The 14,471-nt window shown below is 38.3% G+C and overlaps 1 protein-coding gene across 6 annotated transcripts in view; it reads right to left on the reverse strand.

The window, feature by feature from the left end:
* Positions 1-14,471, reverse strand: part of PSD3 (pleckstrin and Sec7 domain containing 3) — a 744,476-nt gene that overhangs the window by 452,738 nt on the left and 277,267 nt on the right. The window contains exon 1 of one of the 6 annotated variants that reach the window (XM_019803854.2): positions 82-127. The exons of the other annotated variants lie outside the window; for them this stretch is intronic. Within the exon in view, the coding sequence (XP_019659413.1) occupies positions 82-112 (31 nt within the window). The 5' untranslated portion in view covers positions 113-127. Of the gene's footprint in view, positions 1-81; positions 128-14,471 lie in introns of those variants that run through there. 6 annotated transcript variants of the gene reach the window in all.

Here is a 14,471-nt window from a genome sequence, read left to right on the forward strand (position 1 = left end):
CATTTCACAGCAGCATTTTACAAGAGATAGATATATAAAAATATATTTGCCTGCATAGACCTACAAATAGAGGTTACTCACAGAGATTACTGTAGCTCCAGCAGTTACCCATTGATCATAGAAAATGCCCAGTTCATCAGCTTAATGCTTGAGAAAAGTTAGCTAGAAAAAAAGCCAGCTAATTCAAAATCTGCTGTCCTAGTCAACTGGAAGCAAATTAGTTTCAGATTTCCTGGCAGCCCCTTTTGCCCTGCACTGCACACGGTGATGTCAATGGAAGCACTTTGAGCACTAGAAACCCTAGCTGAGAGGAGCTGCCGCCTCAGTCCCTCTCTCACAAAGGCTAAGCCGCCTGTTCTCTCGCTCACTTGCTCGCCCTCTTTCTGCCTGTCTCTCTCTACCTTGGTAGCTTACCGAAAACAACCACCGTACGGCTTTTCTATATTTGTGAAAACTACTTCCAAGGAGATAATTGAGATGACGGGAGTTAGCTTTAATGTAACCATTTCCCCAGTGCGGCAGCAGAAACCCCAGCAAAGGCTCGGAGAGGATTGTACCACCCTCAGTGACATCAGAGGTGGGGCTGTCATCTCAGTATTATGCAGCATTTTCTCTGATGAGAGAATGACATACGCGAAAGGAAATGCATGGGTTCGCTTTAAAAGGGTTTAATTCTTGTGTTATTTGAACAGAAAAGGCAAAAGCAAATACAATGTTGAAAAACTGCTGTAGGAAGATATAAATCCTGCTTCGCCAGTCCTTATCTCACTGCTAAATGACGCTGCCATCTCAAGTCATTTTACTGATGATTACAATATCATTCCTGTGATTAAATTAATATTTAATGGGTAATTGATATTACTTGGGAAATGTGACATAAAAAATTCAAAGACATTAACATCTAGCTTTTAAATATGACGGCATAAACTTTTACATCACTAATGGTACCTTGGACGTATGCAATACCTTTCAACACGATCTCAATTAAAATACTAAATGTAAAAACTAATAGTTTTGTAGATAAGAAAAGTGAGGTGAAAAATAGCACAAGATGACTAGCATAATGAAATACTGGTCCTTAGTCTTGGTAATGGAGGTTAAGACAAACATTAAAAAGAACTCATCTTCTATAACCTTAATATTCCAAACAGTATAAAAAGCAGAGGTCAACAATACAAAGCAACTGATGGTTATTTTCATTCATTCCATTTACATTTACTGAGAGGTTACTAGGTTCTAAAAAATGTGAGAAGTCTACTTTAGAGTGTACATTTCTGCTAAATAATAAAATCAGAATAGAAAAAACATTTATAATGCTTACTAGGTGCCAGGCACTGCACCAGGCAGGTTTACTGTATTAACTCCTCTATTCCTACCAGCAGCCCTTGGGATAGCTACTACTATAGTTAACCCATTTTACAAATACGACTACTGAAACACAAACAGGTATGTAATTTGTCTGATATCACGTGGCGAAAACTGGCACAGGCAGGATTCAAACATAGACACTAAGGCTACAAAGTCCACCCACTTGACCACTAAGCTACATTGCCTCCTGACAGCTTCCTTGTCAAGTGAAAGAAGTCTAAAGGAAGAACATAATTTTCAAGATTTAGAAGGACAACAAGCCAAAAATAGCCACCTCTCCAAAAGACTGGCCCGATGTAAGAGGATAAACGTAGAGAGTGCACCAAGAGACAGCACACAGACACACTGGAAATAATGCCCAGGAGTAGTTTAGTGCTCACTGCTCCAGTCACCTGGAGACAATGGCTTAAAATCTTCCAGCTTTAGTTTCCTTATTTCTGAGCTGCAGATTTTTAAATTAGAATGTGGTTAAAGAACATGATCCAGACTTGTAATCTGGGCTCCATTATTTTCCAATTATGTCAATTTAGGCAAATTATTTAACCTCTGAGAGGCTCAACTTCCTCCTCCAAAGAAATGAGGAAAACAATGGGGTTATTCTGAGGATTAACGAACCATGCATATAAATATATAAAGCACTCAGATTAGCAACCAGTATATAACAAAAGCTCAAGGTTAATTATTATTGTTTTCCATAATCATCGTTACTTTTAGAATTAATATCACATTTTTTCCCCTAAAACTGCCAACTTTTCAAAAACCTCTCCAAGAAGAGCTGCTATTTTTCCAGAGTTGATTTTGGAAAAGCAAAGGACAACCTCTGCTGGCTTCAAATGAGCATTAACCAATCAATGAATCACCGATTCCCTATGAGATGGAAGATGGATGTTATTAGGCATGCCTTTCAAAAAAAGCTCCTTATATGGGGAAGAAACAGGAGCATTGACCTTTTTGCCCTCCCCAACTTCTTCCTTTGCCAGGAATATGGAAGGGGGCCAGAGCCAAAGCAGCCATCCTTAACTGCTGGCATCCTATTAGTTAGGGAGGTGAAACAGAGAATGACCAAACCAACCATAGATCTCTCACCCCCATCTTTTTTTACATTGGAGAGAAATAAACCTTTAGTTCAAGTATTTAATTCAAGTTTTCTATTATATGCAACTCTCCATGATCCTATGAAACACAGTTAAAGGCCACAGTTTCCTGGTAGTTTCAAGGGCTAACTGGAGGGTTGGGCTATTTATCATGACTTTTCTGTTACATCCTGAGACTGCATCCTCTCCAGTGCCCAAAGTCAGTGGATGACCCTGTGGGAAAGGAAAAGCAAAGCATACTACTCCCCAATGCTAAGTAGCCCTGTTGCCTTATCACCAGCAGAACAACAATGGGTCGAAGGGCTAAAGCAACAACATGTGAACTGTCCCTCCTCCATCTTACTTTCCTCCAGTCTCTGGATCCATATACCCAATCAGCATGCTACTAGGCTAATGTTAAAGGAGAAAAGCAAAACAAAACAAAACAAAAAAACCCTCAAAAACAGAATGAGGATGCTCGATAAAGTTACTGCTATTACAAAGGCTACACAACTGCAACTACCAGGGACCATGAAGAAGTATGTCTGCACCTCACAACTGCCCCAACACCAAATGTCTAACATTTCACATTAGACTTTAACTAACACTATCTTGGACTGACACTCTAAAACCTTCTATTTCAAAAAGTAAAGCTCAAAAATAAATCTGTTACATATTCTCTAGTCTCTCATGGGCACCATCTCTAAAAACTGTGTGTTCAAAAACAGCATGAGTCCATAACTAGATTAAGTGAAAGGATTTTTCAAACTAAAATGGAACCAGGGGATATGAAATGGAGGAACTCACACAGGCACCCACAGAAAAACAGAATTTAGTAACTAAGAGACTGATTCCTATAAATGCCTGATTTACAGAAGACCAAGACTTATCTCCTGACCAATGAACATCTGCCACAAACTCTCCCTCCATCCACAAGTCAATGAATTGACGGGCTTGAACTCTGGCTGGCCCTCCGCCTCTACTCTCCTTGGCCAAAGACACAGCCTGATTCAAACCCTCAATGGGCCCACCTATAACTTGCTACAGGATGCATTTCCCAAACTGCAATTGCTCTGCTATTCCCAAATAAACTCAATTTCTGGTAATTCAAGCTTGCCTCAGTTTACCTCTTTATTTAGACTGAGAGCAGTGCCATAATGAAATTATTTTGTCCTGTGTCTGAAATGTAATCTAGTAACACTGCCATTATTCTTAAAGAATATATACTACCAAAATATTCAGAGGAGAGAACCATTAAAAAAATCCAAACCAATATTCTGTTTGTACCTTTCTGTAAAATATAATCGTTTTTCTAGAAATGTCACTGACAGAGTGAACTAATCAAAAACAGCTAGATTTATTTTTCATTAAAATTTAAAGGAATATTTTATAAGTAAAAGTATACTTGCCAACTAACTACAATGTTTTTTAATAAAGTATGAAATTTAAATTATAAAATACTTTGAACATGAACATAAAGTTTATACTAACTACATCTTCTTATTTGCTGTATTGATGCTCTGGCATTTGGAGCTGCGATCTTGAGGAGGCAAAGCACCCCTCCCCCACTGCACTAGCTGCTTCCTGGAGAGAGCCAATAGACTCCCACAGGAGAGCACTTTGGATTACAAACCAATCTACTGCCACACCCCATTTCCTACATAAATCTCTCACACTCCTTTCTTTTTTTTTTCTTTAAGATTTTATTTAAATCTTTAGAGATAGCCAGCCAGAGAGGGAACACAGGCAGGGGGGAATGGGAGAGGAAGAAGCAGGCTCCCAGGGGAGGAGCCTGATGTGGGGCTCAATCCCAGAACGCCAGGGTCACGCCCTGAGCTGAAGGCAGACGCTTAACGACTGAGCCACCCAGGCGCCCCTAAATCTCTCACACTCTTAAACCAATATTCCCCCTGCCCTAAATCACTCCAGGGCCCTGTACTGGACAACTAGGAATTACCACTACAGACTAGAACCCATGAAATTATTCAAACTATCCAATCCTAACCATACTCAGGGACTTACCAACCTTGCCCATTTCTTCCTGCAAAAACCATGTTAAAACTACATCAAAAACTAAGGATATACTGTATGGTGACTAACATAACATAATAAAAAATTATTTAAAAAAATAAAAAATAAACCTTGAGTTCATATTAATATAGCAAATTTTTAATTAATTAATAATTAATTTTAAAAAGCTGGTCTGTGTTCTCCCAGACTCCCTTTGCCTCCTTCCCTATGTGGCCAGGCACACCTACTATGTCTATTTCTAGGGGTCTGTGGGTATAAACTTCTTTCTTCATGACAGTTACTTCCATGTCTGTGTGTCTTACCATACCTGATAATACAAATGCCAGTTCCAAATTTTATAACGAAGTTTTAAGAGAAATGAACAATTGCGCATTCCTTAAGAACAAAATTTCAAATCAGTAATGGATTTCTCTACTTTCATTCACTGGCACTGCCCCTTTAGTTCAGAAAAGACAAGTTATAGGTAATAAATTGTTACTTTATTAATGTGTTATTTCTCAAAATCTTCAAACAAAGTAATACAGGCAAGCGAACTTATCCAATTAAGTATGAGATTTTAGAATTAAACCTTTTTCACAAATCAAGACTACGATGCCAATTCTTATCACCATATCATGATATTTTATTGGTAGCTTTTAATAATTCCTAAATCTACGTAGGAGAACTGATAACAGTAATTCCTTATTTGAAATAACTTTCTTTCATTGAACAAATTCCAATAAATAAGGAGCCAGATTCCAGTTTATTTTTTAAGTCTGGTTCTTAGATCTTAAAAACAAAAAACAAACAAAAAACTCAATGCCAATTTCAGGGTTACAAAACTTTAGTTTTTATATATTAGTCTATTGTCTCTATTATAAGGTACATCTGAAAGTTTAAGCTTCACATAGAGATAAATAGAATCTAGGAAGATATAACATGAAATAAATCCAATAAATCCAAGCAGAGAGGAGGGGTAGGCAATACCAAGATTAATATGATGCCAGAGCTTTATACTCTGAAATACTGTTAAAAAAAAAAATCACTCTAAGGTTAAATGTAACTTATGTTAAAAACAAGACAATACAAAATAATAAAAGACAAAAATAAAAAATAAAAAAACAAGACAACAGGCGCCAAATGGAGTCTTTTATTGCTAAGCTCCACATAACCAAACTGAGAAAAAACTTAATTACAATTTTGGCTCTCCCAGAAATGTAATGTTAAACCAGTCAATCAGGAATGAATCACCTAATCAGTACTAGTTAGGTAATACGCCTGACAGACCCAGGCATCCCCTATAGGAAGGTAACTTTGCAATAACCAATCCACTTTGCTTACTATAACCTCCTTGTTCCCATTCCCCTTTGCCAATAAAAGTCTTTCATTTTATACAAGTTGGAACTCCCTTCTATCTCCTACATTGGATGCTGTCTCATTTAAATCAATTTTTGCTCAAATAAACTCTTAAAATTTTTAACAGACCTAGGGCGCCTGAGTGGCTCAGTTGGTTAGGCATCCAACTCTTGATTTCGGCTCAGATCATTTTTTCAAAGTCGTGAGATCAAGCCCCACTCCAGGCTCCACACTGGGTGTGGAGTCTGCTTAAGATCCTCTCCCTCTCCCTCTGCCCCTCCTCTCTCTATTAAAAAGATTTTTTTAAATAGATCTCAGTTTCTCTATTAGCACTTTTACTGTTAATTTGTCTATATTTGTACAAATTTGCACATAATTCATGCTAATTTTGTGCATATTTTGTTATTTTTATGGTAATTTGTATATATATTTAACAACATACCACATAAAGCAATTAAAAAATATTAGCTTTTATTCAGTTATATTTCAGGGAATTACTTCATTCAAGCTTTTCACATGCAATTTGTCATTAGATCTTTGCTCCCATAGAGTCTTATTTTGAGTTATATTACTTCTTCAGTCCTGTCTTTAGTTGACACACAGCAATTTTAAATCTATGTGATGCTATAACTGGAAATTCTATCCTAGTCTACAGTATCCATTCACTTTAGGTCATTCCCCACAATGTAACCACTTCTTACTGTATGTCCTTTGGAAGTCATCTTTAAAAAGCTAGATTACAGTGACTTTTGACACAACTCTAGGATCGTTTCCCCCAGAAATACTTACTAAACATGTGTTAAATATGTTTTCTTCTCCTTTTTTTAATCTGTTTTAGTGAATTCTGTAAACATCCCAACTAGCATTATCTATAGTTGTTTAAAGCTAATGTGTTTTATCCAAAAATTTTTGTTATTCAAAATAATCAAAACATCTCTAATACATAAATAGTTAACAACTTGAGTATAAAGCCACTCCTTTTTTTCTGATAAGTTTTTAAGGAAAATATCCTGACCCTAATTTGGGAGTATATAGAATAATGTAGGGTATTAACTGCTTTTTTACAGGTCAAGAGTATAAAGCTGAAGAAACCTGGCTGACACACTGTTAGATCAGGAGAGCAAGAAACATCCCTCAGGCTGGAAAAGGAAAAAAAGGATAAAGAAGAGGGGGGGAAAAAAAGCAATCAGCTGCCAGCCCAAATATGAATATACAGAACAGCAGAAGGAAACAAACAAAATTATTATTTCACATTGGATTATACTCCATTTCTGTCTTTTAATCTAGCACAGTTTGGGGATCTGAACCTTTTTTTCTTGTTGATTGTTTCCATTAACTTATTTACAGTAATAACTCATGTTATTGTTTGCTAATATAAACCATGTAAACATCATTTTTAGTAGTAATATAATTTAGTTATTGTCGAATAGTCTCGTTATTTCCAATATTATTCTAAGTAGATTCTTACAATGATAACTGGCTAATTAATATTATTCAGAATGTAATCAAAATATAAGGCCCCAAAGACCCAAATGAACCTTCCATGAAGTCACTGATTTTTTTCTATTTGTTCACTGCCATATCTGCATGTCACTAAGATACTCGGGAAGCACAAATACCAAACTGCAAGCCCAGTTCAAGTGGGCATAAAACTCGGTTGCATGTAATGAGCAAGGAGAACTTTTACAGTCAGGAAGCTGCCTTCCTCATGTACGGGGCGCAGGATGGAATAAGAACCAAGGGTGCCAGGGTAGCATTAGAGCAGAAGGAAAGTACAGTCTTGAGCTAAAGAGGTGACCTGAGGGGGTCCTTATCCGTACACAAAAGTAAAAAAACTTGAAAGCAAATATGAGGAACTGAATCTCCCCTAATATAGAAAAGTTGGTAAGTACCAAATGGCATTCAAATGGGCAAATAAGCTAGCCAGAAGGGCTCAGTACGCCACACTTATATAATTCTCTATCCTACGAACTCCTTTATTTGCTGCTGCTATTTTCTTTCCTTCCTTCAGTAAGAGATTCTGTTCAAAAATTCTCATATTAACTATGTTAATGTAAACTGTAATTTCACCTCTCTGTAGGGGTCAATAAGGGCACCCATGAGCAGGGAATCAGGACCAGAACGATTCTAGACCCAGCCTCAACAACAGAGCACATCTGCTCGGCCAAAGGATGGAAGGAAACAGAGTTTCTTTTAGAAACCGTCTCCCCCATTGGCTTGCGCAGCAATACGCTGTCCTGCGCAGCAATACGCTGTCCTGCGCAGCAATACGCTGTCCTGCGTGTGGCTCTGCCTCTTCTGCCATGTTTCTGTCTCTGCGGCTTGTTACTCTTCTTCTGCCCTTGAATTCTAGGTAGTATCAAGAATCGGTTCGTTTTCAGCTCCCTGCTCCTCTCACTTAGCACTCTCTGCTTTCTAACATGCAAGAGCTTTGGGCGCCTGGGGGGCTCAGTTGGTTAAGCATCTGCCTTTGGCTCAGGTCATGATCCCAGGGTCCTGGGATCGAGTCCCAAGTCTGCTTCTCCTTCTCCCTCTGCCTGACCCCTGCTCTCTCCTCTCTCAGATAAATAAATAAAATCTTTAAAAAATAAATAAAATACAAGAGCTTGGAATAAATACTGATCATCCAAAAGACAAACCGATATGGTGGCAGAAGTATCCTAAATGAGTTAAGACAAAGTGCTTAAAATGGCACCCAGCATACAGGAAATGTTTAGTGCGAGCTAGCTGATACACTATTACTACTAGGAATCAGTCTTTGCTCCAGTACTTACTATAATTTGGGCAAATAATTTTGTCTCTCTGAGCTTCAGCTTTCACCTATTACTTTAAAAAAAACTCACTAAAAGTCAACTGTTTTTCCAGTCTTTTGTCCTCACTAAAATAAAAACTTGCAATTAATTTTGATTCATGATTCAAACAATAATGTAAGTAAACAAGATATTTACCTCACAAGGTTGCTATAAGATTAAAATTAGAGGGGCACATGGGTGGCTCAGTCGGCTAGTCTGAGTGAACTAATTAGATGAACTAATCATAATCAGTTCATCCACCTTCACCTCAGGTCATGATCCCAGGGTCCTGGGATGGAGCCCCAAGTTGGGCGTCCTGCTCAGCAGGGAGCCTGTTTCTCCCTCTCCCTTTACCCCTCCTCCCCCTCCCCCTGCTCATGCTCTGGCACTCTCATGTGCACACTCTCCCTCTCAAATAAATAAACAAAATCTTAAAAAAAAAAAAAAAAGAGATTAAAATAGAAAGGTCACATGAAAAAGTAACTGAGAACTACAATGTGGTATTTGAAAGTAGGGCTCTACACTGATAATCCGGGTGTCCAGGCCAGACATCCCTTTTGAGCTTCAGTCCACCTCACACTTCTGCTGAGTGGGAACTAAGTATGAGTCCACAGAGACCACTATAAATAAAAAGAGAAAGATGTCAATGATTTAAATCAGTCAATTCAGAAGAAACTGCCAATCAGCCAGACCAGGCATCTGGGGCGGGGTCTAGACTTGGACTGTGGTAACAGAAAACGGGAGAACTCTAGACCAGTTTGTATCCTTTTAATTACAATCATGAAGGAAACCAAACACAGAAGAAATCTTTTTTTTTTTTTGTAAAGATTTTATTTATTTATTTGACAGAGATAGAGACAGCCAGCGAGAGAGGGAACACAAGCAGGGGGAGTGGGAGAGGAAGAAGCAGGCTCATAGCAGAAGAGCCTGATGTGGGGCTCGATCCCAGAACGCCGGGATCACGCCCTGAGCCGAAGGCAGACGCTTAACTGCTGTGCCACCCAGGCGCCCCCAGAAGAAATCTTACCAAGGAGCGTTAAAGGTCTCGAGGCTACATCCCTATCTGTCAACCTATGATAATGACAACATATGAGAAAACAAATACAAAGTAAACCACAGCGAGAAGCAGTTCACATATAATCTAGTTAGCTGGCATGGGGGGCGGGGTGGGGAAGTGTCTCAGGAGGGGTCTAGAAGAGATGTGCGTCTCATGTGAAGAATGCAAAGGAAAAGTTCTGTATGACGGGCTAACTTGAGTCTGTATGCTCCAGAGAGCCCTTGGGAGCTCTGCTCTGTGCTTCTCCACAGACAGTGGTCACGTCACTGCCAATAATAAACCATGCCTTACATATCCACATTACTTCATCACGTCAACCCCCTGCCTTCTCGATTTGAAAGGCACTAACTACCAGAAAGAAGGAAACCTGGACTGAGGAAACAGACTCTCTCTCTCCTAGGCTCCTGTATGGGGTCTCAGGGCAGCCTCTTCTAGGAGCTGTGCCTACCATCCCTGCAAGGTTGGGTCTGTCCAGAGAAGCAGAGAAAAAGCAAAAAGTCAACAATTTCTAACTATCTGACAGATGTCTCATGTTATACACTCAACACGTCAAAATCATAGTGATTACCTTCCCTGAAAAACTAGCTTCTGAGAGAGAATTCCTACTTTGATGTATCATCAACCTCTCCTGTCACTTTAGAGTCCTCGCATGTCCCCGTATCTTTAGTCCCCAAGACTATAACTAGTTTCTTCCAGTCTTATGCATCTACCCCTTCATCTATATTATTACTATCACTCCTCTCGAGCGGGTACTATTGCTTTAGGAATTAGCTACTGGTCCTGAACAGCCTACCCACCTCAACATGAATTCATATCCTCTAATACACTCTAAGTAACTTTGCCATATTAATCTTCCTAAAGCACTTTCCTGATAGCACTGTTGTCACCACAGTCCCCTTATATGACTCCCCTTCCCCTAAACAAGACAAAACAAATCTTAAATGAATTCTCAGTGGGACTAAATTAAAGCTCTAATTCTTTAACTCAGGAGTCAGCAAACATTTTCTGTAAAGGACTAAATAGTAAATATTTTAAGCTCCATGGGCCATAAGGTCTCTACGCAAATACGTGACTCTGCCCTAGTAGCAAAAACAGCCACAGACGATAGTAAATTAATCCATGGCTGAGCTCCCATAACACTAGTATACAGTTAGTCCCTCTTTCCCAACTACGTCTTCCTTATTACTCATGTCCCCACTCAAAATCTACTTCTCACTGACGTCATTCATGCTTAACCCAGCTCCGTGATCATCCCCTCCCTTTTACTCTTAAGACATACACTGCCTGTACTTTTCATTGGGTCCTTATATAGTCATGATTTCATACTGCCTTCCCTACTTCCTTTTTATCTCAAATTTTCTATACCCTAGATAACTACCATACTATAAAAATTAAAAGGTATTCATTAATTCTTTACTAGAATGATGACAATGTTAAGTTATAAGACAAACCATGGATATATGGACCCAAAACAATTTTCACCACTCCCCTTATTTATAAAGATTATAGCAAGTGATCCCTATACAGTAAATACATAATTTTTTAAAAATGGAACAAAGTATAAATTGATCCCTTTGGCCTTTCCAGCATGCGGTATACCTAGGAAAAAAACAATGACAATATAGATTCAGTAACTGAACTACTTAAAAGAGGTTATTTTACAATAAACATCTTACCAGTGCTGTTGATTTAGAATAATAGTTATATTTGTAGGACTAGGAAAATATAATCCTTAAACTGATTTTTTCTGTTCCCAAAGTCTCAGAGAAGTGGTTCTTAATTTTTTGGTATCATGGACCTCTTAGAGAAAGCCATGGACCCTCTCCCAATAAGAAACATTCAGATGGACATTTATATAAACTCTGCATACAATTTGTGGGGGGCTCACAGACCGTCTAAAGTTAAGAAATCCTCCCTGAGAGGGTTTCACGTTAGACATTCACAGCTCTCACTCCCCTAAGAAACTTTCCTTTTAGTTCAAGTCAATTCAAAGAAATTTCAATGCACCAAAAGATCTGGCAATATATATAGATATATATTTTTTAAAGATTTTATTTATTTATTTGACAGAGACAGCCAGCAAGAGAGGGAACACAAGCAGGGGGAGTGGGAGAGGAAGAAGCAGGCTCCCAGTGGAGGAGACTGATGCGGGGCTCGATCCCAGGACCCTGGGATCACACCCTGAGCCGAAGGCAGACGCTTAATGTCTGAGCCACCCAGGCGCCCCTGGCAATATTTTTTTTACACTGTCAGAGAACAAACTATTATACCTAAATCAGAAGATGTCACAGAGCATAAACAGTGGAAATGGAAAAATTTATAGTTACAAGCAAATGGGTGAGAGGGGAGAGGAGAAATATCAGCAATGACTTGCAGATTTCAATTTCATTTCACCGCTTGCAAGGAAAGCTCAGATGGCCTGGAGACACGCCCCCCACCACACCCAGGCTTCCTTGGGACAACACAGGTTACTGCTAAACCTCAAACATCAGAAGCGGCGGTTTCATACCCTAAAACAACAACTCAGGAAAAACTGTCATTAGCAACTACTTGTAAAATATCTCTTTAAAACTCAAATTCAGAGATAAAAATGAGTTTCTAAACATCAGCAGAAAAACACGCTGTGAATACAAAAGCAGATAAATAAAACACACAATATTCATGACACTTAGTGGCTGAACTTCAATTTTCTTTCATTTAGTCTTTTTTTTATAAGACAAATTCATTAAATGTATTGCTAGATAGGATTTAATTTTTGTGTCTTTTGTACTTGGCACATGAGAATGAGAGCAAAATATCACAAAAAAATCTAAATTTTAGGATTCAAACATAAAATAATTAAAATCAAACTATCTGTAGAAGTAATCCACTTTGAATATAATAGGTAAATTGATGAATGTGGAATTTCAAAAACAGCCAAATTCCAGTCAAGGTAACAAGGTGTAGTGTAAGTCTCATTTAGTGAAAGAAAAACCTGTAAATAAACTAGTGCCTTTCGAATGACTGATTCAAAAGCCGAGACAGACCCTACGGAGGGGACCCTCAAAGAAATGATAGTCAATCAGATTGAAAGGGATTAAATAAAGCTTTTCAGGACACAGACTTCAAAGCACAACTTTCTGAACTGTTATTAAAGGCCATGATCATACCTTCATTCACCTCTCCACCTGAGTCAGTATTGTACTGTTCTCCGCAGCACTCTCATCTTCTCCCATAACAGAATGTTCTCCCCATTCTTTCCACATATTCAAATACTACCTACTGAAGACACAGAACACATGAGCACCCCTCCAAGAAGCCCCTGATTACTCCTTCATAACCTGCTCTGTTCTCTCCTTCACTGTATATAATATGATGACCACACATCCCTGATTTCCCACAGTGCTCCCGACCTCGACAGTCTGTCTCCTTTTAAAAGCATGTCTGTCTCTACGTAGGATCTTTAACATGGAATTAGTCATCTGTTCATGAGATTTAAACCAATTATCTGGCACTTAAATACATCATCTTCTATTTAATGGCTCCGAGCATGAATATTACCTTGCTTACAAGTTCATCAGCTTCTTATGAACAGTGATTAGCAGTATTGGGTACATAGCAAATACTCAATAAATATTTGTAGAGATTATTTAAATGTATTAAACAAGAGAAATTCATTTCCTGCCCCTACTTTCTTCTCTTATCTTTAATTACCCAGATATAAGAACCAAAGCTATACAAATCTCAGTTCCCAGCAAATTTTAGGGAACTTGCCACCAAAAAATAATCTCTAGTAATTTTTCCCTTAAAAAGAACAGGATCTCAAGCTTCTTTTAAAAAATTCTCTTCATTTTTACCAGGACTAACTCGAAGTTCACCATGCTAATTGTTCCAAGGACAACTAAAAAGACCATATTTTAAATATTTAACAATCAGTCATCAAAAGGGCAAGCTCTCTAAATTGCTTCTCCTAGTATAGTTAGTTGGGTTTTACATTGAGCCACCCCTATTCCTTTGCTAGGGCCACCCTCCTAATCTCATAACAGAAATCTTTTTGTAAAATTGTTTGCAAGTCTCCTGATATACTAAAATAAACTTACCTATTCCTTAAGATTTGACCCTGGCCTTGTTAACACCACTGTCTTATGAAGTGAAGGAGTACTGACAGGATGCTGTAATATATGAACAGTACAGACATAACAAGGGGAAAAAATTGTTGGGGAAAAGCACAGATAACATAGCAATGGATGCAAGGGTGCTTGGTCTTACTGCTATTTTGTATTTTGCCAAGAAATCTCTAATGCTACAATGTTGAAAGCAAATAGATATTTCAATTTATGTTTCAGTGTTTTTATGTATTTTTTTACTTCTATCACATTCCTGGCATTATAATTTCCCTCCGGTTGAGAAAGGTTGGATTGTTGAAGTTACACTGCAAGGAAAAAGGGGCAGGCTGGATGCTCCAATCATAATGGATAAAGAATTTAGACATTTCAGTATCCTACACACAGAAGACTGCCCCACCAAGAGTTTTCTTTCTTCCTAATTTGATGGCCCTGTCATCAGCACCCTAATGCTCCCAATGGAAAGGATCATACACTAAATAATCTGATGCCTTAGGCCATATCTTCCTTCCCTCCCAAAGGAAAATACAAGGAGGTATTGCACTGCATCAACGCATTCCTCAAAACCTTAGGGAGACAAGAAGATTTTGGTTTCAAGATCTAAAAAAAAAAAAAAAAAAAGGGAAGCCAAAAAGTTAAATAGTTTATCCAATATCATACTACCAATTAGTGACAAAGTGAGAATTACAGTCCACCTTCACATAGACTGGCA

Source organism: Ailuropoda melanoleuca, chromosome 18 (genome assembly GCF_002007445.2).
Source record: "Ailuropoda melanoleuca isolate Jingjing chromosome 18, ASM200744v2, whole genome shotgun sequence".
Taxonomy (NCBI): domain Eukaryota; kingdom Metazoa; phylum Chordata; class Mammalia; order Carnivora; family Ursidae; genus Ailuropoda; species Ailuropoda melanoleuca.